At 42.7% G+C, this 27395-nt stretch overlaps 2 protein-coding genes and 1 long non-coding RNA gene across 9 annotated transcripts in view; 2 read left to right on the plus strand and 1 right to left on the minus strand.

Annotated features, from left to right (window-relative positions):
* LOC119122085 (C-type mannose receptor 2-like) overlaps nucleotides 1-6676 on the plus strand; it is a 184243-nt gene extending 177567 nt beyond the window's left edge. Inside the window, exons 23-30 of the mRNA XM_037250272.1 lie at nucleotides 5086-5115; nucleotides 5195-5338; nucleotides 5437-5586; nucleotides 5830-5964; nucleotides 6034-6194; nucleotides 6268-6391; nucleotides 6465-6519; nucleotides 6595-6676. Coding sequence (XP_037106167.1) covers nucleotides 5086-5115; nucleotides 5195-5338; nucleotides 5437-5586; nucleotides 5830-5964; nucleotides 6034-6194; nucleotides 6268-6391; nucleotides 6465-6519; nucleotides 6595-6676 — 881 coding nt within the window. The remainder of the gene's footprint in view (nucleotides 1-5085; nucleotides 5116-5194; nucleotides 5339-5436; nucleotides 5587-5829; nucleotides 5965-6033; nucleotides 6195-6267; nucleotides 6392-6464; nucleotides 6520-6594) is intronic.
* A 685-nt stretch (nucleotides 6677-7361) lies between these two features.
* Nucleotides 7362-7781, plus strand: LOC119128389. Its single transcript, XR_005098996.1, has 3 exons — nucleotides 7362-7481; nucleotides 7552-7595; nucleotides 7668-7781. It is a non-coding gene; the product is annotated as an uncharacterized LOC119128389 (long non-coding RNA).
* Nucleotides 7782-10965: 3184 nt separating this feature from the next.
* LOC119137489 lies at nucleotides 10966-26070 on the minus strand. 7 transcript variants are annotated; one of them, XM_037277187.1, is made up of 9 exons: nucleotides 25896-26069; nucleotides 24360-25023; nucleotides 24184-24282; nucleotides 16488-16856; nucleotides 16252-16395; nucleotides 14050-15621; nucleotides 13464-13532; nucleotides 13262-13276; nucleotides 12875-13220 (listed from the first exon to the last, which is right to left on the minus strand). In XM_037277187.1, the coding sequence occupies exons 4-9, from the start codon at nucleotides 16815-16817 to the stop codon at nucleotides 13209-13211; spliced, it is 2142 nt and encodes a 713-aa protein (XP_037133082.1). In that variant the 5' UTR covers nucleotides 16818-16856; nucleotides 24184-24282; nucleotides 24360-25023; nucleotides 25896-26069; the 3' UTR covers nucleotides 12875-13208. The 7 variants fall into 7 exon arrangements, with proteins under 7 accessions (XP_037132754.1, XP_037133164.1, XP_037132842.1 ...); XM_037276859.1 differs by lacking the exons at nucleotides 12875-13220; nucleotides 13262-13276 and adding an exon at nucleotides 10966-11275; XM_037277112.1 differs by having other exon boundaries at nucleotides 12874-13276.
* Between the last annotated feature and the right edge of the window lie 1325 nt (nucleotides 26071-27395).

Here is a 27395-nt window from a genome sequence, read left to right on the forward strand (position 1 = left end):
GCTTTTCATTTCTAAAATTATCTTCCTCCGATAAATCAGGTTTCTGTACTTCGAAAAAACTAACTACTGTTGAGAATTATGATGTATAAAAGGGGTAGGGAAAACAAGCAATAGCTTCTTCCTTCTCCTTTTTTGAACATGTTGATTTATGTGCCTTATTGGCATAACATGAAATCATGTGAAAATGTGAAAAAATGATTTTGTGTTTGGTCGATCTTATGTTCAAAAATAAATTTCACTTCACTTCACTACGAAAAACTTGAATGAGATTTAAAAAAAAAAAAAAAAAAGGAATCAATCTTGTAGGATAAAGTGCAGAATTTGACGGAATTCCGGAGAATAAAACAGGATGACATGATGAAACTTTCACCAAAAGAAAGTTGAAATGCTCCAACACCGAATGGAAAAACTCATTCAACCAAGCGCAACACAAAACAGGCTCAAGTGGCGTCCGACGTGTCGTCCGCAGGACTACGTCACGCAGTTGGTGGGAAAAAAGTCTACAGGACTCGAAGAGTGCTTTGCTCTGTCATCTTCTGGACAATTTGATGAGTGGTCATGCGCTAAAGAGCAGCCATCTATCTGCAAAAAAGGTCCGCAACTTACCGCAGCTCACTTTGCCCTTGAACCTGTTATTACTCTCTTTTTTGATCCCCCTTGCGTTCTTGCAGCCAAGGTACAAGGGGCTCTCCCTGTTCTGCCGTCATCAACATGGGGACCAGGTGAGCATCCCACCCTGCATTCGGTCGGTCGTCGCTTTGCCCTCAAGTGACACGGGTCTCGCTTGCAGGCTGGAGCAAAAAGTGCGGCTGGTGGATGGACAACCCGTCCAACGACTTCTGCTACCTGATCAACCACAACCGTGCCAAGACCTGGCAGGAGGCGCGAGACAACTGCGTCGGCCTCGGAGGCGACCTGCTCAGCATTACCCACTCTGATGAACAGAACTTCATACAAGGTAAACTTCCCAGAGGACACGATAGAGGCTCCCACAGTTTATGCCCCGTGGACTCCAGAGGGAACAACGCTGTTACACACGCACCTGTACGATGTTCAAACTCTTGGTCGTTGTTTAACTTTGATCCAAAGGTCTGTACGCTCGTCCCCTGAGCAGTCCCACTCTGTGGTTGGGCGCCAATGCCAATATCACTAACGGCATCGAGTGGATTGACGGATCGACGTCCACTTACAAAAACCTGAAAACAGGTCGGCCTACAACCCGGGGAATGTTTGTCGGCGACAAAACGGATGAGTGCTTAGCATTTGCCGTCTCCTTCCAGGCATCGCCGGAGAAGGCCCCGGTGGAAGCTGCCTTTCCTTGCTCACTGCCGACGGCCGCTGGGCAAAAGCCGATTGTAAGGAGAAGCGCAGCAGCTACATCTGCAAGAGAAGAGGAAGAGGCATGATTTGACATTGGTCTTATTCTTAGAGTTGTGTCATCAGATATGAAGTATTAAGGAAGGCCTTTTCTAAAGTCCTTTGATTCTCGGTGCCGCAGTTGACACGATTGGTAAAAACTCACTGGAATTTAGTTTCCACAAAATGCTGACAAGACAAGTCATGCCATTACGTGCGGATAATTCTATATTTCTGCCATTCTAAATAACGGCATAATAATGGTGTCCTCAGCCATTCCTAAATCAGCATGTGAGAAGGGGTGGAGTCTTCACCAGTCCAGTTGCTACAAGAAGATGGAGACCCCCAACGGTTGGCTGGGGGCTCGGTACAACTGCTTCTGGGAGGGCGGCGACTTGGTCTCCATCGGCTCATCGGACGAGGAAGCCTTTGTGAAGAAGGAAATGGGCAAGAACCCCTTCTGGATCGGACTCTCCAATCTGGTGAGACGGAAGCGCAAGCAGTTAATTTTCTACTGGTACGCACGCGACTGACAAGCGGGATTGGTCTCTGCAGAAATGCGACGAGGCTTGGTGTCGGTATGACAAGGAGCAAAAGAAGCTGACTTGGTCAGATGCTCGTGAGACGATGACCTACTCCAACTGGGCTCCAGGTCAAGTTGGAAGGTAAGAAGTTCATGTCTTGAATGTTAGGCAATGTTTGGGGCCCCTTTCCAAAATGGGAAAGCGCACATGTGACGAGGGGGGAAAAAAAGTATTTTGTTAAAAGAGAGCAAGAAAAGAACCTCCAATTCATCCTGTTTGTAAGATGCTTTTCACGACTTCTCCCGACAGCTCCGATGTACAGTCCTGCGCGTACGTCAACCAAGGCTCGTGGACCGAGAGTCAGCCAGGAAAGTGGCGACAAGCCTCGTGCGGATCCTCGTTGGCGTTCATGTGCGAGCGCTCGCTAGACGGTAAGCCTGCTCAGGAGTTGTCATGTTGATGTCGAAAGGGACATTTTAATTGTGTGGTCTTTCTGCAGACTGCCCAGAAGGCCGGCAGTGTTCCTTGAAAGACTTTGGTTACGATAGAGTGGAGAGTGAGTGGCTGTCACTCTGGTTTTTACTCCTGCACCGTCCCGCCGTGCTTTTCCAATCCAAGTTTTTTTGTGGCTTCAGCTTCCTCTTGCGACCCCGGCGACTTCCTGTTCGACGACTCTTGCTATCATTTTGAGTGGAAACGTAAGAATTGGCAGGCCGCCGAGAAATTCTGCAAGGGACGGGATGGTTACTTGGCCAGCGTCCACTCAGAGGACGAAAACAAGTTCTTGGCTGGTGAGCACCAAGACAAACCCAACAATTCTGTGATCATCCCGCAATGATCACCAGCATCTTTGCAACTAGCGCTTGTTCTGCTTTACTCAAGCTCACGTACGAGATGATAAAGGATATTGGCCTTTCATGGGACTCAAGAAGAATAAAGACAACAAATTTTCCTGGAGCGACGCAACGTCTGCAGTAAGCAAAACGCCTACAGCTGTCTAAAATGTGTCCAGAATGAGATATGAGAAAGCCAAAGTTGGGTTGGTCACAATGTTGCAAGAGCAGGAATAAATTTGTTAAGTTTCAAAGGGGCTGGGCCACGAACACAGATTAACTTGCAGTTGTTTTAAGACAAATAAAATTGACAAGCTTGAATAAAATAGTTATATACAGTTTTTTTTGTCTGGTCATATAAAAGTGCAGAATTTTACAGATGGACAGTCTAAGAACAAAATAGGAACATTGTAGTTGTTGATGTTAAAAATGGAGTACAGTAATGAGAAAAGAAATCTGAACGTTTGAAGAAAATAAGTTGCAACACCAAACGCACTCAAATGGTATCCATCCTGTCATCCGCAGGATTACATCACGTTGAGTGGAGAACAGTCTACAGGACGCGGTGACTGCTTTGCTCTGAAAGCTTCTGGACGATTTCATCAGTGGCCCTGCACTGAAGAGCAGCCATCTGTCTGCAGAAAAGGTCCAAAAGTCACCACAGCTCACTTTGCCCTTTGACCTCTCACTGCTCTCTCATGTCTGATCCCCCTTGCGATTTTGCAGCCAAAATTCGAGAGGCTCGCCATGATGAGCCGCAAGCAGGTGGGCATCCCATCCTGCGGCCGACACGTGATTGGTCGTTGGCCAGTTGGCCCTCAAGTGACACGAGTCTTGCTTGCAGGCTGGAGCGAAAAATGCGGCTCGTGGGTGGAGAACCCCTACAGCAACTTCTGCTACCTGATCAACCGCAACAATGCCAAGAACTGGCAAGAGGCGCGAGACGACTGCGTCCGCCTCAGAGGCGACCTGCTCAGCATCACCGACAACATGGAGCAGACTGTCATAGAAGGTAGGCTTATGGGCTCGATCAGGACTGTTGGTTGAGAATCTTGTGATATTTGTAGAGGGTGGCGTATATGCTAAAGTAAAGTGACATTTTGAAAGAACGTTTTTGCCAGTTGTCTTTTTCATTGCTCAAGACAAAGAAAACGTTTGTGACGTCACCTGCAGTTGGTTACCAGACCGCAAGTGGTTGTCTGTCTTGACATTTTTCGCATCTGACCAGAAAAGGACAGCTATAGGGATTGACAAATCCTTTCAAAAGGCCGCCATACAAAAAATTCGACAGTGTACAAAAGAAACTCGTAATTAAAGATTCTGTTCCTTCAATCTATGGAAACGACGGACACAGTAAAGCGCTAAGCTTGAGATGACACAAAAATAATAAACTGTATTTAACTTTTGTATTGTGTGTCTAGGATGCCCTCATTGTCGTAGCATTAGCATCGGACTTTCTGCTGATTTTAGCGCTGTGCCCTCTGTTGTCACTTCTTGTGGATGTATTTTGAGTAGTCATATCAGCTAGTTGCATGTTTTATTCTTGGGGAACGCAAGAATGTGTTAAATGCGTTTGTAAGCTTCTCGCTAATGCTAGTATTAGCTTACTGCTTATCTTAACCACGTTCATAAATATTGGGAGGGGATTTATTCTGTTATGTATGTTTGACAAGTCTTCTGCTGTTGACATCTTTAATTCGAGCTAAAGGTTTGCGGCGCAAGGAAACTTCCGGCCTGGAGGCGGCGTGGTTTGAAATATCTCATTTGCATTTAAAGAGGCCGCACCAAAACGGCTTGCTCTGAGACGCTACTCGGAACAGGGGTGAAAATGAGCTTGTGACGCTATGACGACGAGCAATTCAGACAAAAGATATGCTGTTCCACTTTATATTGACCACAATGAGTAAAATGTCAAATGGATTTATAACCGTGATACATATAAGCTTAAAGGCATTTACTGATGTCATCTTATTCATGTTTGATCCAAAGTTCTGTCGACCGGACTTCAAAACGTTTCTTCTCTGTGGTTGGCCACCAACACCACGATCACTCAAGGGTGCAAGTGGACTGATGGGTCTCCCTTTCGTTACACCCACTGGACCACAGGTTGGCCCAAACGCCATCCAATATTTGTTGCCGACAGTCTGGAGCAATGGAGAGGAGCGTTTAGCATCTGCTGTCTCCTTACAGATAGCCCTAGTAAACCCTCTGGTGAAAGCTGCCTTTCCTTTCACACTAAACGTGAACTGGGAAATTGGAAATTTGACAACTGCCAGAAGAAGAGGAACTACATATGCAAGAAAAGAGCTCGAGGTAAGATATGACTCATGGCCAATTAATGTTGATGCCCATATTTGGCTTTTGCCTCGCAGGACATAAACCGGAACCTCCACGCCATGACGGTAAGTCAGTCTCCCCGAATCCTGAATGTTGACGTCAAAAGATGCGAGACGGAAAAAAGACACCACGGTGCGCTCGCAGGTTTTCGGGAGATCCTTGTGTGCAACCAGCAGAAGCACGTCGACCTCTTTTGTCAGAGTGAGGGTCAAAGCGTCATCCGCATCCAGTCGGCCTTCTATGGACGGAGGAGCGGCAGCCTTTGTCCAACTCAGAACGCAACCAAGGGTAAGACAGGACATAAGCAACGTCGTCGCGTTGCATTTTGGTTCGGCGATACGACCGTTGCAGCCAAATAAGCTTCCACGCGGCCTTGTGACTTGCAGAGACTTGTGTGGTGCGAGGAGCTCTCCCTCACTACAGGCAGAAATGTGACAACCGTCAATATTGTCTTGCTGACCCTTTTGAGGGCGTCCGGGAGACCTGCCCTGCAGTCTCCAAATACCTGCACATGGTCTACAGCTGCGAACGGAAAGGTGGGCTTCACGTTTCTGTTGTCTAATGCGGTATCTCCCGACCAAAGTTGGGGTATGACGGCACATTGAATGGTCTGTTCTGCTACGGACGTTGATACTAAAAGGTTCAGGGGACCACTCGCCATAAAAGCTTGGCGACCATTGGCCTAGTGAATCGACGGCGCCTAACAATGCCCAGAACAATACAACACAAGGATTCAGTTATCAGGGATCCGTTGCAACATGATTCTGGGTTGTCCTCAGTGTGTCTTGACAGTTTGGTCGAGGCGGACAAGCGCATCGCCGACTCAGCGTTTGAAGCCTCCTCCTCTATGAGCGACACCAGCCCAGAGAAAGCTCAATTGAGCAAGAATTCCTGCTGGAGACCGTCACAAGATCGTACGTAGACAACCGAAAGTTACTTCGGCGCTGGCAGTTTGGTGTCCTGAGCGAACTTGTGTCCTGCAGCCTCCACCAGCTGGATCCAGGTGAATCTCGGTCACGTGAGAAAGGTGACCGGGATCGTCACCCAGGGCTGTCCTCATACTGACCAAAGGTCCTGGGTCATCGACTTTGAGATGAAGATTAGTTTGGATGGCAAAAGCTGGACTGATCACCCGGACGAAAAGGTGAGCGGCCAGTCGACCTGACGCCGACCGGGCTGCCCAAACTTGCCATTACAAACGAGAGTGCTATTGCTAGTTTACCGGAGGGGGGGAGCACCGGTTTGGCTCTGCGTTTTCCGCTCAGTACGTCCGCATCCTGCCGCTGGAGGACAGCGTTGACTTCGGCCTCAGCTTTGACCTCTTGGGATGCGCACGTGACGGTAAGCGAGTCTCTCCCTCTGCTGCCGGTAAAAACATGCAACCCATCTTTTGATATCACCTTTTGTCTGACAGATGGGATGACCTGTGACAGCACGTTCAACAGCCTCCACTTGACCAAGGCAATGACGTGAGTCGCACTTGCCCCGGTGTTTCCATGACGGTGAGCGCCTGTCGTCAATTTGCTTGTCCTCTCCTTCTGCAGGTTCCACTGCCCACCCAAGTGCGCCAACTCCAAACACAATGTCACAGGAACCTTGGTCTACAATAAGGTACGGGATTGCTGACCCTTGGATTGGAGAGGCACTGGCTCTTGGCAAAAATCATCATTTCAAAGATGAACCTACATTTCAATTGGGATTTTCAAATTACCGTTTTTTTCCATGTATAATGCGCAAAATTTAACTAATTTATTGTCCTAAAATCTGGGGTGCGCATTATACATGGGTACAAATTTTTATTTTTATTTATTTATTTTTTTTTCTTTAAATCCGGATATCATACGGAGGCCGCCATTACAGATGCGCTTTCTTCTCTGCTGTTCACTTCAAACACGCTCCATACGAACACAATGCTCTCGTATCAGACGCTTGCTCGATCACCTGCTCGTTTGCTGTCACAATGTACCCTACACAAATCCGAAACATTTCTTCGCTATTGAGTTTGCTAGCGCATGCGCAGTGATAGTGACCGGCAGAATAATTTTTTCTGAAATAACTTTACGTTTACGGACTTAAGTAGGAGTCAAAATTTGGGTGCGTATTATACATGGGTACAGGCTTTTTTCCAGCATCAACATGCCATTTTTACGGTGCGTATTATACATGCGGGCGCATTATGCATGGAAAAAAACGGTAGTTCCATTTGAAAGATTATTTTATTTCCACACACCACTCAGGAAATCAAATCCTCCCTATTGTGACCCGTCAGTTGAGTTCTTGACTTAATGTGAGTGCAGGACTCAAACGTCTGCGCGGCCGCTATTCACGCCGGCGTCATTCGTAACGACATCGGAGGAGACTGTATTGTGATGAAAGCCGTGGCAAAGAAGGGCTTTGCTGGCTCCACCCAGAACGGGATCACCTCCCTCAAGTGAGTGGCCAACGTTTATGGCAAAGTACCAATAAGAGGCCCAGCTCATTGTCACATGTACGACCTGCAGGAATGCCGACTCGATGGATCAGGCCTTCGCATTTGCAGACGGAGGTGAGTTCACGGAGCATGTTTTCATGTTAATTGCTCAACTACTGCTAACCCCGCACGGGATCTCACCTGCAGAGCCGAGATGCTTGGGAGAGTCCTGGGAGGAGTTTGCGGGCTTCTGCTACAAAGCTTTTGAGGACAAGAAGGAGTGGGCCGCTGCTCAAGCTGACTGCAAGAAATTGGGTGCCAATCTGGTGTCCATCCTTTCCAAGGTGGAGCAGACGTGGGTGAAAATTGCTTCTGCCCTCGGTGCGCAAACCGTCTTTGTAGAACTACTATCCCCTGAACGCTGGGTGAGAGATCTGCTCGCCTTTGTCCTCTGCAGACACCAGCGATATGTGGACCGGACTGCGTGACCAGAGTGTCCTCGGCATGTTTGAGTGGTCGGACCGCCACGAGGTGTCCTTCACCGACTGGGCCCCGGAAGAACCCAAACACCTGAAAAAGGACTGTGTGGCGATGTCGCAAAAGGTGCGTGGCCAATTGACTGTTTGCAAGAACATCTGCACGATCCACTGAAATCCTTCTTGCTCATCTTTCAGGCTGGAAAATGGAAGCAGATAAGCTGCAAGATACCCAACAGCTTCATGTGCAAGATGCCCAAAGCGCATTATGCAATCACCTCAGAGAAGGCAGAGGAGAGCCATTCTGGTGACAGCGTACTCTTGCACAGAAGCAAGCTCGCCAAGTCAGCGAATGCAGTGAGTTGATTATTTTCTCTCTCTCTCTCTCTGCATCCCACGTTTCTGGACAGGTTCAAAAGACAGTTGTAATGATTTCCACACAATCTCATTTCAGTGTCAGATCTTAGCGTTTGCATGCGATTTCTACTCAAGATGTTTTGGCCAGTTATGTTTTGATTACATGTTTGCAGCTTGGATCAATGATCAAGCTGAAGGGAGGTCTCCGTGTGAACAACGTCATCACCATCACAGGACGAGCAAATAAATTGGCAGATTGGTACGAGGACCCCCAGCCACTCCCACACGGGCACAAGAATGCTAATACCACAAACACACTGTTGTACATCTGTGTTGCAGGTTTAAAATCAAACTGTTTGTGCCTGATGACGAAACCGACAACGTGGTCGCGCTGCTCCTCAAGTTGAACTTTGTAACCAAGAAGATTTGGTTGTACTCCAGAGTGAACACAACTTGGAACGAAAGAGAGGAGCATCCCACGCAAAGCTCTGGACGCGGACGAGAAGTCAAGGTGACGTGAATCACATAGTATTTTTGCACACACTCTTACTTAGTTTTGGGGTTTCCAAACTTTGGTGTGGAATATTCCTTACCTTTGATTGGTGACGGTTAGTTAATTCTATCTTATTGTCGCTTTGTTGTTTGTTCATATGCGCAAGGCGTATCCATACAACTGTCTGTCAAAACCCATTCCATCTTCTAGAACCTCCCTAAACATACGTCAATCTTAAAAAATAATTGAGTGTTTCCAATGGGAAGCGGACATTTACTGGTTGAAGAGCACCTAGTCGCTAAGAAAGGTTGGAGTGATTTTCTTTTTCAAACTACAAAAAGTATGGAATGGAAATGTTACAGTCCTTCGTGATGCTACTCAGAAATGTCCACCATAGCATGAATTTTCTTCCAATCGCTAGCGAAACTGTAAGGTTTGCTCGCCCAAAAAAGTCACGAGTCCCAAAAATGTCAACGTGAACGTCACATCTCCCGCCTTTGCTCGCTGCCATGCCGTTCACACTCATCACGTGCATGGTGTCCTTGTTGTTGCTCAGGTTGTCATCAAGTGCGCCGACGATCATTTCCAGATCACAATCAACGGCCTCGACGAGGTGACTTACAAATACAGAGAGGCCAATCTACAAAGCATCACGCAGATGATCGTGTGGGGTCACGTGTCCATCAAGGACATCAAGCAAAGCTCCGCTTAGACTAGTCTGCGCTAAAATGTGAGGACAGACATCGTCAAAGTGTTCAAATTGTTTTTGGCACAGCCTTTTCCACCAGCCACAGATGGTTTGTGGGATAATTGTACAAAAGTAACCACTTTATAGTTTGATCTAATACTTAATCTTAGTCTAATGGGCTATTAGAAAAAGCCAGACTTGCATGCTTTTTTTTTTCTTTTTGATTGCCTTTGTGCATCCGGGCTTTGTGTTTATTGCATTGAACGGACTGAACTTGAAACGGTAAGCAAGCGGTAAGCAAGAAAAAAGTGTAAAAAAACGGTGAGAAAAAAACGAAGCAAAAAAGATGTAGGTGAGAAAAACAGTAAGCACGCACTAAGCGACAAAAACACAGGAAGCAGGAAAATACTAAGCAAAAACGTAAGTGAGAAAAACGGTAAGCGAGGAAAGAACAAATTTTCTCAACGGATCTACACGATTCACAAAAATGATACTTCCGACGGACAGAAACGAATTAATTGGGAGAGAATCGCCAATTTTTTTTATATTTTTTTGCTAGCTTTGCGGGCTCGACTGGGGAAACATGTCACGTGACCGGGACGAGCGTCTTGACCTGAATTAATTGATCGTCGATAAAAAAAAATTTCTTTTTTCCTGTGCGGCTTGGCGGCCCGGTACCAAGTGACTCATGGACCGGTACCGGTCCGCGGCCCGGTGGTTGGGGGCCCCTGATCTATAGCATAGAAAACGTCTAGAAAACGTCTAAAAAACGTTCACTTTTAGACCTTTTTAGCCGAGTTTTAGCCTAGACGTCTAGGTAGACGACAAAATGCTCACAGGGCAGTCTCTCTGATTAGTTTGACAGCACAGTGGATTGACGATGATTTCACCCCACAAAGAGTCGTTTTACATGCAAGAAAAGAACCTTCCACTTACATTTTCCAAGTAGGCATTGGTGTAGCTAACAGAACATTTTGAACAAACAAGGTTATGCCGTTCTCAGTCTTTTTTTTTTGTATTTTTTTGCAAAGAATTTGTTATTTATGTAGAAGAGGTTCTTATTTTAAAGTAATAGAAAAGTGAGATATTTAAAGTAGACTGTTACTGTCAACTGTAACATTTCCTTCTCGTTGCATTGAAAAATAAAAATGACATTTAAGTTTGGTGGAATTATATTTTTTGTGTTTTTCAGTACTCTGTGTCAACAAGTAGTGTAATCAACTTTTTAAAAAAGTGGTATCGGTGCATCCCTATTTCGTATTTCATTTCATAAAGCGGTTTTGTGTCGTAAAGGCGTCCTAAGATTCTTAACGTGCGCGGGAACTAGTTGGTGCACGCGGTGGAAAGAATACACAGCGAGAGAGACTGTGGACCGAGGAAGACGGCGTGACCCACTCACATGGTATACGCCATTTTGGACTGCTGCATTGTCTCTCTCTTGCAAAGCCCCTTCCAGTGTGCAAGCCAACCAAAGGAATGAAGGAAAGGAATTTTCTTTTTTCTTTTTTATTACTGTACTGTTTCATTTTATTACTGTTCCGACTTACACCAAAATTCGATTCACATTACTGCCTCAGAACGGATCGACATCGTAAACCGAAGATAAAGATAAATATTTTTTGAGATCGAACTTTATGCAAAGGTATGACAACCACTAATCTTGCGAATGGAGCAATTCAGAATCGGCCCCAAGGAAAAAATTGTTATTCGTGTTAAGTATAAAAAATGTTAAGTATAAAAAAAAAAGTAGACTACTGCATCTAACAGATGGGTCAGGGTTCACAGTCCAATCTGCACACAAAAAAGATAAAACACAAAATGCGTGATTTTCTCCAAATCATCATTAGCCCAAACAATGTAAAGAGTCAGATGGCTGTATGAAAAGAGATTTGATAGAGAGAAGATTTGATTTACAGTATCAATGGTGCATACGTTTCATGAATGTTCCAAGACTGGTCTTCCAAAGACATCGTCCCAACTCTAACTAAAAGGTTCACCCTGGCAATCGCCCTGGAATATACAGTCTGACGATGACCTTAGCTCTGTGCAGACGCCGCTGAACTTTTTGGTTAAAGAGACAGTAAAGCGGACCCAACATTTTACTTATTATACAGGGTCCAGCAAAATGATCTGACACATTTGTAAATTTGATAAAATGCAAATTAATTTAAAAAAACAAAAAAGTTGGGGGGGTTTTATGTTCAAAAAGTACATAAAATCCCGTTTTGTTTTGTTTCTTTTCATTTTTGAATAATGTTATTTTGATCTTACCACTGCCACATTTTCTGGAGTTCTCGCTGTGCGAGGTCGGCCGGTTGATTTTCGTTTCAATGCTGATCCACTGGCTCTGAAGTTAGTAACTCATAACAAGATCGTGTTTCGAGCAGGTACAGGATCATGTCTACCAAGTCTGAAGCGTAAACGGAACGCTCGTGTTGCAGTTAGATGTGATCCGGAACGCTCGTTGTGTTGCAGTTAGATGTGATCTTGATAAACGTTTTCACAATAAAAGCGCGATGCTCACCGGCCCAATTCATGTTAGCAACTGAAACGAAACATTCAAAAACAAAAATGAAATGAAACGAAACACAACAGCATTATATGTATTTTTCAAAAATAAAAGTTTTTGTTTCTTTGTTTTTTATTAAACCTACAAATGTGTCAAGATAATTTTGCGGGCCTGGTCTGTATTAAAAAATGATGTCACTACTACAATCCCCACCTGGAAAAAAGAAGTTATTTGGCAGTATTTTGGGACAGAGTGGCGGTGGATTTACTCATACACTTTTTTGGGTAGAGTCTGCTTATTTGCACATCATCTGGATTACATCAGAGAAGGTAGCAAAGGCATGTTACTCTAGTTTTCTTGCTTGCCTTAGGCAACGGCCTGCTGTTTTGGAAGACAGTGTTTTTTTAACGTTTTAAGGATGCCTATTAGATGCATTATGGCTGGGTTTAGCAACAGGCCCAAAGGGATATAAAATACATAAACTGGGCTCACTAGTGAAAAATGGACCATCTTCACTTTTGTGTCCTTGAATAACGGAACAATACACCTGAACCTCGATTTTGCACGCTTTGATTCTACGCGGCTTTCTGTCGCTTAGTGGTCATGGACCTTGATTTTTTTTTGTCGTGTAACCATTTTCAAGTAGTATTTTAAATGGACTACGAGTCCATAAAATGGATATAAGGACCGGACGGCTAAATAACTAGAGCACAAACCTTAGCACTAGTGATTTGATGAATTTCCGTTTGTTTGATAAGAAGTTAGCTGTTTGATCTTTATGACTGCTTTATTACAGTGTTACGCCTCATCCACATAGTCACAAGTCAAGGAGCGTGGCCAGACATAGTAGTAGAATAAGTAGCTGCTTTATTCTCTCTTCCATTCAATTCGCATAGCATCAAAATGACTTAATCAGTCCGCCTGACATTGTCATCTGCGTATTGCTTGTCTTTTAATATAAATGTCAATGACTTCAATGTAGGGGGGAGTCTTCACGATGACGAATGGCGAATGAACCCCTTAGCTGCCCAACAACATGCCTGGCGTAAATTAACGTGACAAAGGATCCCTTCGACTGCCTTAAAAACCTGCCTTTCTAAAGAAAACAAGACTTTCAATTAGTGCCACTACTTTCTATATAACACACTTTCGGGGTTAACACAATTCCCAAATTGTGCAACCCCAAAGTCTGCGTAAAATCAAGATTTAGGTGTACTCGACTTGATCAATTTCCAGAAACCTCTATAACAAACATTTTTTAAATACCTGTCTCAGCAGCAAAACACACAGCAACTGAAAATAAAATAGTAATCACAAGAGTTAAAATAAATGCACATCAACTTTCACTGACATACTTGTTATTCCTTCATAGTTAGGCTCATAGGTTTTCATAGGTCCCTCATATATCTTTCATGACACCAGTCTTGGAACATTTTGGAGACACCCCGTATAAAAACGCTGCAGTAAATTAGTTGCTTACCTGTGTGTCAGGATAGGGATTTGGCGGCGCACGAGACTTGTTCTTCGACATCTGGTTGAATGTTTCCAGCTTAAAAATACAGGAGAATATGAAGATACATCCATGAGTTTGTAACAAATAGGTTAAAACCCACAAATCTACCACAGAAAAAAAAAAATACTTTGAGCGATTTTACAACTTGCACCTCAAGGCATACACAGACTCAGTCCTGTTTGAGGCTTTTCCATTTTTTCACCTTTGTTTCTTCTGCTTCTTGCAGTTGTGTTTTACAAATTGGTTTGACAAGTATGACAGCAAATGCAACAAGACTAATGCTATTAAAGCTTTGCATCAAACCCACTGGATTTGACTTATAAATGCAAAATTTAAGAGTTACAAAAACTGAACAGATAAAGCTTAAATAAAATAGCCTACATATGTTGCTCCATTGCATTTGTGTATTGTTTGTTGCGGGTGAAGGTGAACAATGTGCCTTCAGACAATCCGCTGTCTTACAATGTTTCACTATTATCTCCTTATGCAGTGATTTTTCAGTCAATTTGCATTTCAATATGCTCAGTTTTAACTATGTTTGAGAAATCCTTACCATTTTTCTTAAGTTTGCCTTAATTTCCTCATCTGTTTGTGTTTGTTGTTTTCTTGAGTGTTTTTCATGATCTTGGGTAGGCTTTAAGGCCAGCTTTCCTGAGGCTTTTGTCTCTTTAACTTCAAAGGGAATTTCACTTTGAGCCCTCAACGTCTGCACATTTCGACTCTGTTCCTCCATCAGTTTTAGCCTTTTGGCTTTCCCTTGCTCAAACCGCTTCTTCCGTGGCAACCGACGACGACGTGGCTGCTTCATTTTGACAACATGCAGATTCCTTGGAGCAGTGACTGAGCCAAATTGACCTTCACTTGTAGACAGGTCGGGATTTACAAAAGAAACATCTCGAAAGGAGTGGCAGTTATGTTGCACTGAGGGGATAGCGCAGTGGGAGCCGTGGGTGTCCGTTGAGTAAGGATAACTACCGGAATAGTGTGGAGGGAAACTGGCTCCCGTAGTACTGGTCCAATATTGATTGGTGTCACCACTGCATGAGGAATAGTAATGAGTGAAATTAGGTAAATCGTAATCTGGGCAATGGAACGAAGAATCGGGATCACAATGTGAGTGAACATAAGGGCTCTCATACGAGATGTTGGCATCATTGTTTATGCCAACAGTTTTCTGTTCTTGCACGTCATCTTGGCTTTTATAGAAATGAAATGAATTTTCTGTCTTCTTTCTTGAGTCACCGCATGCTAACAATGAATCTTTCTCGTGACGATCCCGAGACAGCCTGTTGTGGGAGAGCTGCCTGTGAGAGGGACTGCGACGGCAGCTTCTGGAAGGTGACAATGAGGAGGAGGAGGAGGAGGAAGATGATTTCCTGTCACATTTGCAGGATCCACTCATTACTGGACTCACTGGCTGCTCTGTTGTGCTGGGAGTCACAGACTTACTTTCATTCCTTTTCCCATACAGCCTCTCTTGAGTCCGATGTGTTAGTTTACTCAAGTCTTCCATTTCTAGGCTCAAGCCCAAAGTGTTTAGAATGTTCTGGAGCTGTTCATGCCGCTCATCTACCACCACCATTTCTCTTTCTTCTTTCTCAGATTGCTCCACTGTCGGGGGAGACTTGGAGACACTATTGGAGCCTGAAGCGTGTTTGTCTCGTTTGTCTTTGCCCATGTTGTTGTCATTTGACAGTGAGAGTCTCTCCTTGCGGTAATGTTTGCTAGTGGAAAGCTCTGCCCCGTCCCCACCATTGTGAAGTAATTGGACTCCACTGTTGCATTGAAGGCTTGTGTTGCTAGTAGGAAGCTCTGCCCTCTCCCCACCATTCTCAAGTAACTGGGCTCCACTGTTGCACTGAAGGCTCTCGCTGCTAGTAGGCCGATGCAAATCATCCTTCACACTGGAGTGCTGGCTGTTAAAGGGCTGGTCTCCTAACTGAAGATGTTCGCTGTCATCATTGACGATCCTACTGAGCATGTCCATGTCAACTCCCTTGTTGAGCAAGCTAAGAAAGCGCTCAAAGCCTTTGTTGGCGACATTATCTTTCTGGATTTGTGAAGTAACACTTTGACTGCGGGGAGGTGGGGTAACAGGCGGCGTAGCTATTTCACGAGCGGAAGCCTGGAAAAAGTCAAAACGTAATCTTAATTTTGTCACAAATTAAGTAAATATATATTACACATAGAATATTCTGGATGAAACAGTCTTCATAGATTGTCGCATGTTCTAAATTCAGCAACATACTGCAAGCTATTAAGGCCGCTTCATCCAGAATATGCTTAACAATTTACAACAATATTGCTCTACTTTGTAAATTTGCAACAGGGTTTTAGAATACCTGATCTACTTTGTTCTAGGCATGGGATGTAATTTATCAATTGCGATTGACTGAATATAGTCAATTAACATTGAATTATTCCATTAAACATTTTTCTTTATTATTTTTGGGGGGGGGGGGGGCGTTAGGAGAAATCTGAAACCGCTGAATGTTGAGAACTCATTTTCATTTCCACATTACTGTAAAAAATGAGCAGGCATTTAAAAATGAACATTTCCTCTGTGGTAATATTGTTATTAACATTTAACACCTCTGAGCCAATCTTTACTTCATAAATGTACCGCATTTTTCTCTGTATGAAAAGTACAATGTAAAAAGTCATTTCTTTGACTGATAGCAACAAACTGTTTTTAAAATGTAAAGTGGGTGCGCTCATGTGACCCAACAGTGATAGAAATGACCAATCTACTAACTGGATTTTTTGTTGTGGATCCACTGTGGTCACAGAATCTATGCCTCATCAAAGCTTCGACTCTGCGCTTCAGGGGATGGTCTTCCTGCCGCTCTCTGCTATGGCTTGGAGAGTCATCACGCTCAGGCGACACATACATCTTGCACTGTGATTCAAATATAATACATATAATACATTCCCAACAACAAAATGTAGTAACAGAACTGCTCAATGGTCATAGCATACTTTGATTCTCACCTTTGCTGGAGAGTTGAGACAATGTCGCTGTTGCAAAATTGTAGACACCCTGTCTTTGAGAGTTTTAGCTTTAGAGTCTAGTGGTTTCTTTTTGATCATTTCAAATGTCTTTATAAGAATTGCGGCTTTCTTGTGTAATATTCGCTCCTCAATATCCCGAAGCAGATTAAGTTTTCTGGTCAGCTCCGGACCGTCATCTTCCAGAGGCTCCCCATCACTGCAATAGCAATGAGGTACGTTCACTTCCATATCATGAATGTCTCTTTGTTGAACTAAGTTCAGGTTCCTCTGTTGCCTGAGAGAAGCATTTTCCCACTCTACCGGATCCATTCTTCAACCAAGGCCTCCTTCATGTATGGCGTGTGCGGCCTGAGAAGTGGAGAGAGTTGAAGGAGAAAAAGCAACGAGCGTTAGCATGTTGAATGTTTGCCTGGGGCCACGAAAACGGTAAACTTACTTTGAAAATTATTTGGAACACCTATGCATCCATTGGCCAAGCAAGCTCTGACCTTTTCCAGAATATATATTACAGTCCACTTTTTGATGTATAAGGGTTCGAAATAGTTGCCTATCATATCATTAGACTAACGATATATTACTGCAGTAAATACTAAACCAAGTGCACGTATTTAAGCGACAGAATCACGGTGCCTAAAGCGCCTATTAGACGCTTACAACGAACGTCTAATGGTAGCAATTTGGGATTCGGTGTCTTGCCCAAGGACACTTCGACGGCTGAAAATGGAAGAGGGGAGTCGAACCCACGAAGTTTGGGTCACTGGACTTAAGCGTCTAACCTTAGTATCCCACCGTGCATTTCTTTCCGTATTAATCGATCAAACAGCGAAACGTTCGAATACTTAGCTTAGTAGCTCTTCAGTATCACTGAGCGTTTACGTAGCTTGAATAGCATTTTATCACTTGGCATTCTGGAACAAAATGTTTTAATCTTTGTAGTGTTAAAACGAAGTACCTTCACTTAAATAGCGTGCAGGTTGTTGAAACATCCGACAACCATATTCGACGACCAAGCAGACAATAACAACTGTTTTCCTTCGGTATTTCCGGCCCGTTTGAAGTGCGGGGCGCCCCCTGACGTGCGGGAGTACGGATGCCAGCATCAGTGCGTTCCATAACGTTCTTTAACCCCATTTTCTACAAATGTACTTTACCAGTCACCTTGAGGACGTTCATATGAATATGGCATGGTCCTACTCACACCCACATGTGCAAATGGATCCACTCCATTGCATGCAGAGATACAGTTAGCATATTGCAAAATATGTCTATGGTATGCTTCAACGTTGAAGGACAAAAGAATTGTCTGACAGGTTTGCAGCAGCACAAATTAAGCTCCTGTGTTTTTTTCCCCCCCCAGTAGCCGCTACTGCAGGTCCACAAACCTTTGAACTTGAGACAGGAAAAAAAAATTGTGAAATGTACATGCAGTAGCTACGTAGTTCGGTCAGATTTTGCTAACTTGCAAGAAAAACAACACCACCACTTCAAACCCTTTACTTAGAGAAAATAACAGGCGTATTACAATATATACAGTTATATTTACAAGCATTTACTGTGCACTCACATAAAGAAAATGTGTCAAAAAAAAGAAACTAATTGGAAATTTAGTTTAAATCCAAATTCACGTCACATCACAGTGTTAGGCAAGAATTATGTTATTGTCAGTGTATTTTGATATTTTCTTGTCTTACGTTTTTGCTTGGTGATGGACAGTTTGTAACCACATTTTCATTTGTTGAATTAAAAAGCAAATGGGCAGCATGAAGCCTCAGTGCTTAGCAATGAACAACAAATAAACATGCAACAGAGACTCCTGGACAAAATGGTTGATATTATTGTTAATGAAAGAAAAACCCACAATGATCACTGAAATAACTTGAAACTGACAAAAGTCATCTCAAATAATGTACTGATAATAGCCCAATGGAAATCAGACAGTGCTTTTGAATTGTGGTTCAAAAGAACTGTGCAAAATAATAATAAAAATGAATGGGGCTTATGTATGTCCTCTTATTAGCACCTGAGAAAGCGGAATTTGCAACCACTATACAGTCAAAATAGGTGAAAATGCAGTTTGGTGACATGAATTTGCAACCACTATCCAGTCAAAATAGGTGAAAATGCAGTTTGGTGACATCTGCACACACCCAATGCTCTTGTCAATGAAAAGTGGACTGCATGACAACCACCTCTGGTTCGCATTTGAGATCCACACCAAATTATTTGTGTATAGTACACATTTAAATTTGTATCTACATGCATACATGAAATTATTTGTGTATAGTATACATTTAAATATGTATATACATGCATACAGACACATACAGTACACGTACATACATATACATACACACACACACACACACACAAACACACATAAATACGTATATACAAATACACGCGCGCGCGCACACGCACAGTATGTATGTACATACGATCGTACATATTGTTATAATTTTGATCAGCAATTATTAATAAGCCTTAATTAATCATTTATTACTACGGCTTACTCATTTTGTCCACAAAGTAAACCAGCCAATCAAGAGTAGAGACTCACAAGGAGTATTGAATTTCCTCCTGTTTCTTTTAGCGTCTGGAGTTTAGGAAAAGTACACAAGTTAGAACTGGTTTAATTTCTTATCCTCACGACACTCACACCCACTGATGGGTGACATCAGAAAACAGCATCCTAAAATACAGCACTCACATTTAATAATCTCTATTAATCACAGCCTCAATCAGTGGCCCTCCCAAGTTACTTCCTCAACGCAACTGTCCCATTTGGGCACGCAGCCTATTTCCTGATAGTTGTGTCCCTCGCATCCTGCCTTGGGTTTCAGATCAGCTCCCATGACTGCCAAAGTTGACCTTGAACGAGTCCAGACATCCTGTAAACACTGCCTACTAGACCCATCCTTTGTACACCTGATGATGGCTAGGTTGTCTAATTTAAGAGGCAATTTTGGCAAGAGTATGTGTGGAGCATTTAACAATTGACTAAGGAGTGTCTGTGTCCAGACGTGCAGATGTAAAACCAAAATGTGTGTGGGCAAATGCGCTCCATAATATGTGTGCATGTGTGAGTGACCTTTGTGTGCGTGTACGTGCGTGCGTCAAGGTACACAAAGTATGAGAAGTTTACATAATTGTCATTAATACGTGATATGGTTATTGTTTGACTAAGGGGTAGTTAACATATACGTACACTGTAAAACCTCTACTTACAAACGCCTATATACTTACCGATATTTTGAGATACAAATCAGAGTCTCAAGATTTTTTTGCCTCCACTTACGAACCAAATACGACATCCAAACCCGTGAGCGACTTTGTCAGAGCGTGTCAAGTGATGTGACGTGTGTGTGTGCGTGTCGCTAGCATTCGCTCGGCCACTGCCTGTGTTCATCTTGCCGTGCGTTAGCATATTGACAAGTTCATCCGTAGTTCGTCCAGAGTGTTTGGGGTCAATCATGTCTCCTAAAAAAAGCTAGTGCAAAAAGCGACAAGAGGGTGTGGAAATTAAGCACGGTAGATGATTCTGCCACTCTTAAGCGCCTACTCCTACAGCAAGTTGACACAACTTTCAAGGCAAAGCACTTAAACCTTAAATTTACATTTTACATTCATTCTTCTGGGAAAATGTTCTCTTACTTACGAACTTTTCTAGCTACAAATGCAATAGAAGAACAAATTCAGTTTGTAAGTAGAGGTTTCACTGTACAGATAACGTAATATACGATATATATAAATTTTGAGTCGATGTTTATTTTCTTGAAAAAAGCAAAAATAGGCCGATTTAATTGGCGGAACAATTAATATTGGTCAGCCACAATTCCTGCTGACAGCTGCAGTGTCTTACAGCAGTGGTCCCCAACCTTTTTTGCGCCACGGACCGGTTACGCGTCAGAAATATTTTTGCGGACCGGCCTTTATACAAATAAAGAATACATTTATATAAATAATACATGTATAATAAATATATAAATACGATGAAATAAAATGGTATGACTGGCATAAAAACAAGTATAAACAACATAAAAATAAAACTCACCATTACGTTTAATTAGTGGGAGCACTGAGCTCGTTTCTTAGAAACGAGCCGGCCCCATCTAGGCGTAATCGTAGAAAATGACACCCGAAGTGGTTAAGGTTTGTCTGTTAATGCAGGATGCTTGGTCTTCATGTGCCGAAGCAGGTTTGAAGGCTTCATTGCCTTGTTAGCTCGCCTGTCGCCACATATGCCGAGTGCGCTTGGCGCCTCAGTCACCTGTGGCGATAAATCCATATTTTAAGTACGACTCCAGAAATGTTCTTTTAAATGCAGCTTTCCTTTTCTTAGAAGTGGTAGCCTCTTCTTCTTCAGTCTCCTCATTGGGCTTTTTTCCCTTTCCGAAGAAGCTTTCCAAACTTGCTCATTTTTGCTTGCCTCGCGGGCTCGACTGGGGTGACATGTCACGTGACCGAGACGAGCGTCTTGTGTCAAGGGACACAGCGACTTTTTAAAAAAAAATTTTTTTTTATACTTTTCAAAATAAATTCTTACTCATTTTTGCGGGCTTGACTCGGAAAACATATCACGTGACCAGGACGAGCATTTTGACCAGAATGAATTGATCGTCGATAAATAAAAAATGGGGTTTTTTTTCCTGTGCGGCTTGGCGGCCCGGTACCAAGTGACCCACGGACCGGTACCGGTTCACGGACCGGGGGTTGGGGACCCTTGTCTTACAGGAATAGTTTGATTGCCTCAAAAGGTTGTGCAACAAAATATCTATCTATATGGTATCTATAGCTATCTCTATACCTCTCTCTCTCACACTGTCTCTCCCTCTCTCTATTGCTCTCTCTCGGTATAGTAGTATATACATACATATATCGTTGACACAGTTCAAAAGCAATGACTGAGTTTCATTGGGTGGTTTTCAATTTCTTTATTCTGTCTTTTGTTAGTTACAAGTTTTCAGTGACCATTGTGAGCTTTTTCTTTCATCAACAGATGCCTAGCCACAATTCTGTGTACACAGGAATGAACAGATCCAAATTTAGCATGATTTACCTGTGCGGTTTTGTATCAATGAGCAGCAAACAGCGAGGCCTTGATAATGTTCTACACTTGATAGTAGTATCAACTATATTGGGCGATGGAATTTGTACATTTGATGGGTTTATAAATGGTGGCGGCATGTTATTGACAGGTGGTGGAAGAAGGTGTCTTGTTTGCGCTAGGACAGATGGAAGCATATTTAAGGACGATGGACGAGGGTAAGGGTAAGGGTAAGGCATGAAGGGAGGGCAACTTGGCAAAGGGAGCATGGAAGGCTGATGAGGCAAACACACGGGAGGGGGAGGAAAAACAAACTTGGGCCCAAGATTGGAAATGTTGGGGACCTGAGGTGGGTAAACCATTGGGGGGCTATTCACAGGACCATAGGCTGGCATTGTGAGCATTGTGGGTCTTAATGTCGTGGGAGTATTTGGAAAAGCAATTGCTTGGGTTGCACATTTCTGATGATCCAGTAAAGATCTACTGTTGTTAGGGACCCTGACTTGTTCCACTTTGAAATCGCTCTGAGCATCGTACGAGTCTCTGCAAATAGAGGAGTCATTACATGAAGGTTTCGATCTGCTTGCTGATGAAGATGACGAAGATGATGACCTGCTGCGGCGCCTTGAAGAGTGGGCCGATCTTGTGATCCTTTCCCTCCTTTCTGTGCTCTGGTAGCTGGAATCGCTTCCTCTCTTCCCATATAATCGCTCATTAATCCGGTGCGACATTTGGCCGAGCTCTTCGGGTCCCAAGTCCACCCCAATGGCCTGCAGCACTTCCTGAATTTGCTGGTGCTTGTGCTCATCTTCAGGTGCCAGTCTTTTCTTCTCCACCACAGGAGGAATCCCGGACCCCATGCAGCCTTGTCTTTCATCGCTCCTCTGCACTGACGTGGCATCATAAGGGGAGCGCCTTATTGGGCTAATAGATTCAAGACGATGCTGTGGAAAATGGAGCCGACGGCGTTCCTCTCCGAAATTCTCTTCGTTGCATTTGTTGACATTTTGTTGCCCGACTTGCTCTCCTGGAATGTAGGAATGATCCACCACATTGTGGGAAAGTGCTGCAGGTGGTGGTTTCCCACAGTCATCTGCAGGGGTCTGAATCACTATCTGGTTGAGCATGTCCACATCCACACCTTTATTGAGTACATCAAGGAACCGTTGGAAACCATTGGAAATGTTCTTCTCAGGTACATCTTGACTGGGCTTGGTCACATGCTCAAAAGACTGATGGGAGATGGACAAAGGCAACCAGTTCATGCTAATGTCACCTGCACTTGCTTAGACACACAGAAGACACTCAACCATACCCATCATTTGGTCCTCACAATCTATGTAGCATTGGGGCCTATCAGTGCAGAACAACAATGATAATTACCAAAGTGGAATAACTGTGTATATTCCACAAATGGCTTTTAATGTTCATAATGCCCAAATGCTGAAGTTATAAACAATCAATCTTAATGTGATGCAATACTATTGTACAGTTCAATCAATCAATCAATCAATCAATCAATCAGTAATTTATAGAAATAAAATGATCAATAGTGAGAAAAAAAAGTTAAATGTTAATTTTTTCTGGATAATTTTTTCAAATCATTTAAAAATTTTCAAAATGTATCTTTTATGCTATCAAATGGATTCAAATTCAATTAATACAAATACAATCTACTTTTGGTTTTTTTAGTTGTCAGCTATTTCAATGCTTTTTACTGATCCTTTAAGTTTTTGTCATGGTATCGTTTTGGTACAGGTACAGAGGTATTTCAGGCAGGTATCATATCGAAGTCTAAATTGTGGTACTGTGTTAACACTAGTTTTAATTGTACATGAGGTTAGCTCTTATCTTGTTTATATTTGAAAATGTATATTTCAAGAAAGTGTGCATTTTGTTTTTTAAAAAGACAAGTTATCAATTTTTGTGTTGATACATGCAACCCCTATGCTTTACAGTGGGAGGTTCTGAAGATGATTATAACAATTAAGGATTACATTTTTGATCAAATCAGGCAAAAAAGAATGACAAAATGCAAGTTTTACAACTCTAAGAGACGCAACTACTAAATCATCCAACTTCATATCTCACTAAGAATCTCACAGACACGACCAACCTTACACAACTTGTAGATCTGCCCATAAACGAAAGCAATGCAGTAATGCAAAGTCACTAGAATGAATAACAGATAATGATATATTTATCATATTAAGTGTTAAATACACGGGAAGATTGAAAAACTCAAGCAAACATCAGTTAACAAAACTGCATGTTTTTGTTTGTGATAAGCAAAAATGCATCTACTTTCGCCTATACATATAATGTATTTGTAGATATACACATAATGCACAGTGAAATGTTTTAAAATAAAAAAATCTGTAAACCACTTATTTTTTCGGTTGAATTTGGATGTTTTTAGATGAGTCTGAAATGACATTCTGATGTACTTTATTATTATCTTTGTTAAGGCAAACTTTGATACAGCATTGTTTTGAATTTCACGTTGAAATTAGGCAACAACTGCTGCACTGCATTGAATGCCATGTGTGGGGCTTAAATACCAACAATATTTTTCACAGTTTTTTGTTGTTGAATTGTCATCATAACTTGCTTTATGTGAGATGAACCTACCTGTCTTTTAGATTCATCCAAATCCCTTGGTTGATTTTGACGATGATCTATTGGATCTGCAGGAGAGCTATTCTTCCTTTCTCTGGATCGGATATGTCTCTATTCATCAACACAAGTCAGATTACATTATTACATGACAAATCTACAATTTCTCACTCTGGATACAAGTGTTTTACCTTTTTTGAGTCTTCTCTGGAAAGTTCCCTTTCAAGTGAGTAACTGTGGTTTCTTTCGTGATCGTCCCTTTCTTTGTTATATGTAGAAGGTTGCCTGTGACTGGAGTTATAGGCTTGGTGGTACCTTGAAGTCGACACTTCACGTCTGTGTTGGCTTTGGGAATCTTGCATACTCGGTCTGTATTTAAAATCGACTTCCTGAGTCAACTGATGTTTAAAGTCCTTTGAAAAACTATCTGGAAACTGCCTATATTTTTTGCCATCAGGCTCACACCTATAGCTGGAGTCATCACGACTGTCACCTGTGAACCATCGCCTTTTCTTTTCGGCAACCCTTCTGTCCGGGGAAGACAAGCGTCCCCTCGCTGGACTTCCCCTATCTCCATCTCTGACCAGGGAGTCTTTAGAGTACAGCTTTTGAGGGGGGTCTCTGTAGTCTGTACTTCTGTTGCTTCTTTCTGTTCTACCAGGTCCAGTTCGAAAATGACTGTGATAGGAATCCCACTGTACATCCCGACAGTATTCATGCCTATCTTCCTGTCTATCATTGTAATCATCCCTCCATTTTCTGTCTCTGTCACAATGGAGCTGCCTTTGGCCATACTTAGGTTGTTTTGAGTGCATCCTCACACGACAACTCCAGCATGTAATGCAGTGGCAAAAACTACAGGGGGAGAAAAGTGAGCCAGCATTAAAAGTGTATCCACCTCAAAGGCTTCAAGGTTAGTAAGATCATTTTCAAATTCTTAAGCACATATTTAATTACATTTCCTTTTATGCTTCTGCCAAACGTAATGTAAATTGCTCAATTCGCACACACCATTTTTTAACAAGACACAGATCACAAGTTGTGATGTGTGATGTTACTTGAATTTCATCGCTTTCAACATGTATTTCATAAATTTGTGCAACTATAAATGCCTATTAACTGTGTAATATTTATATACTGTGTATTTTCACAACTTGGAGTGTTTGTTCATTCTCAAATCTTAATTTTTTTATGCATTTTTTGAGGGCCAAATTACATCACATCTACAAATTCCATTTTGCCTCTTTACCATTATTTTGTAAACTCTGGCCTTTTGCTTTCTATAATTGCTTTGAGTCCATCAATTCATCATTATTATATGTAGTGTTTCTGTGTTCAGCAATCTTTCTAAAGACGCCAGCCTTTAAGAAGGTTCTGAAAGTTTTATAGTCGGATTCAACAACAAAACGTGGCAAGAAAATAAATGCATTATCACCGGGTTGAAACTATCACAACTTTCATATTTAGCGCAGTAAAATTATAGTTGCAGCGCTACAATTGCCTTTCAAAGATGTGTCTGATAATCACTGCTCATCTCATGCACATATATGGGCTGTGAAGCTGAGTTGCATTCGTCGATTCAAATCTCATGACAATATTACCAATTACAGACAAATTTATCCCGCTACAGTTGTTAGGTTCCAGCAAATCGGTTTGGAGACCAATGTAAGCTAGCAATACTCAGCACTTAGCATTTCATAAATGAACTTGGATTTCCCAATAGTCACCTTTCCTTCCAAAGACACTTGGATGCTGATTGGAGACAGACCCCCCCTTGGTCACAAATGAATTATTTGCACTAAAATTGCAAGGTTATGCTAGTGGCAGTGGTGTACGCCAACGCGCCGATCAACCGCTTCAACAGTCGCCATCGGAACTCTGGACCTTGAGACTGTGGATTCAGCCTCTATCGCCACCTACAGGATGGAGTATCGTCGTTCGTTATTCGTGGCCCTGTACTCGCACCTTCCCCCCTGTGCCTCTTGGGGGTGCGAATGGGAAGGTTGTCCAAATTCTCTAAAGAACTTGTTGAGTGGGGTCTAACTCACTTGCCCTTGTTCCACATTTCGGCCGATCCTGCATAGATGGCCCCCTCAATTCAAGCATATCACCAACAATATAATGCGGATTTATAGCGGCAAATTGGCGACATTCGTCGAAATTGATGTTCATGTGCTGAAAAATAAACTCTTTTCAAGTATAAATATCCTCTTATTACACTGAATATATTTTTAACACAATTTAATTGAATTCACCAACTTTTACTTACGTATGATTAAGTCACCTACATAAACTGTTTTAGTGTAGCCGCCGCTGTAGCAACGTTCTGCGCATGCGCCGCACATTAAGCAGAGGCCCCAAATAGTGCAATAGAAGAGCCACAACTGCCATCGACTTTTACTTTACGACTACTTCACTGCAGTTTTGAAATCATTTTAAAACTACCATAACAAAGACCATGTTTGACGACCTTCTAATAATTGGAAGCTTCATTGAGGAGAACAGGGTGAAGTGCAGGCATTTGGACAGGAGCCTGGAAGTTTGATATCCCGGGGAGGAAGGTGGTGGACATCCATCTAAAATCGGGCAAGCCTACATGGATCAAAATTAAGTCATACAAAAACACAGTTAAAACAATACATTAAGAACGAAGACATAAAAAAAAAAAAACACAGGGAAAAACAAGTCCGATGCTGAGTTGAGACAATAAGGAAATCTATAAACGTGAAAATGCATAGAGTAAATCAACTGAAATTACCACAAGATGGCAGACTTACACTTAGTCTGGGTCTGACTGCCGACACCTGAGCTGGCCAAATATTCCTTTGCGAATTTGGAATGATATGCAGGGCAAACTAAATTTTGAGTGAGTCGAGGGGGAGGGTGCACACAAAATAATGTAAAGTCCTTAATGTCCCAATTTTATGACATTAGTTGACTTAATGCTTTTTAACATGAAGTGTATGGCTGTCCAGGTGTTATGTGGTTACCTTGCAGTGGGGCCGTGGTACGCATTGGCTGGTTATTATGTCTACTTTAATCTAAATAAGACCTCATCTCACAGTCAGCTTCCACTGCTGCAGTCCCTACCAACTGCTCCTGCTGTGTACGAGATTGCTCCGAACTCAGCTCCGTCCACTAGTGAGACCTATCAGCCTTTGCCACGGAGGATGTTATCATCTACTTCCTCCACACACTTGTCATTTGCAGGTCTCTGATGACTGTTA

The sequence above is a fragment of the Syngnathus acus genome, chromosome 1, assembly GCF_901709675.1.
Source record: "Syngnathus acus chromosome 1, fSynAcu1.2, whole genome shotgun sequence".
NCBI lineage: Eukaryota > Metazoa > Chordata > Actinopteri > Syngnathiformes > Syngnathidae > Syngnathus > Syngnathus acus.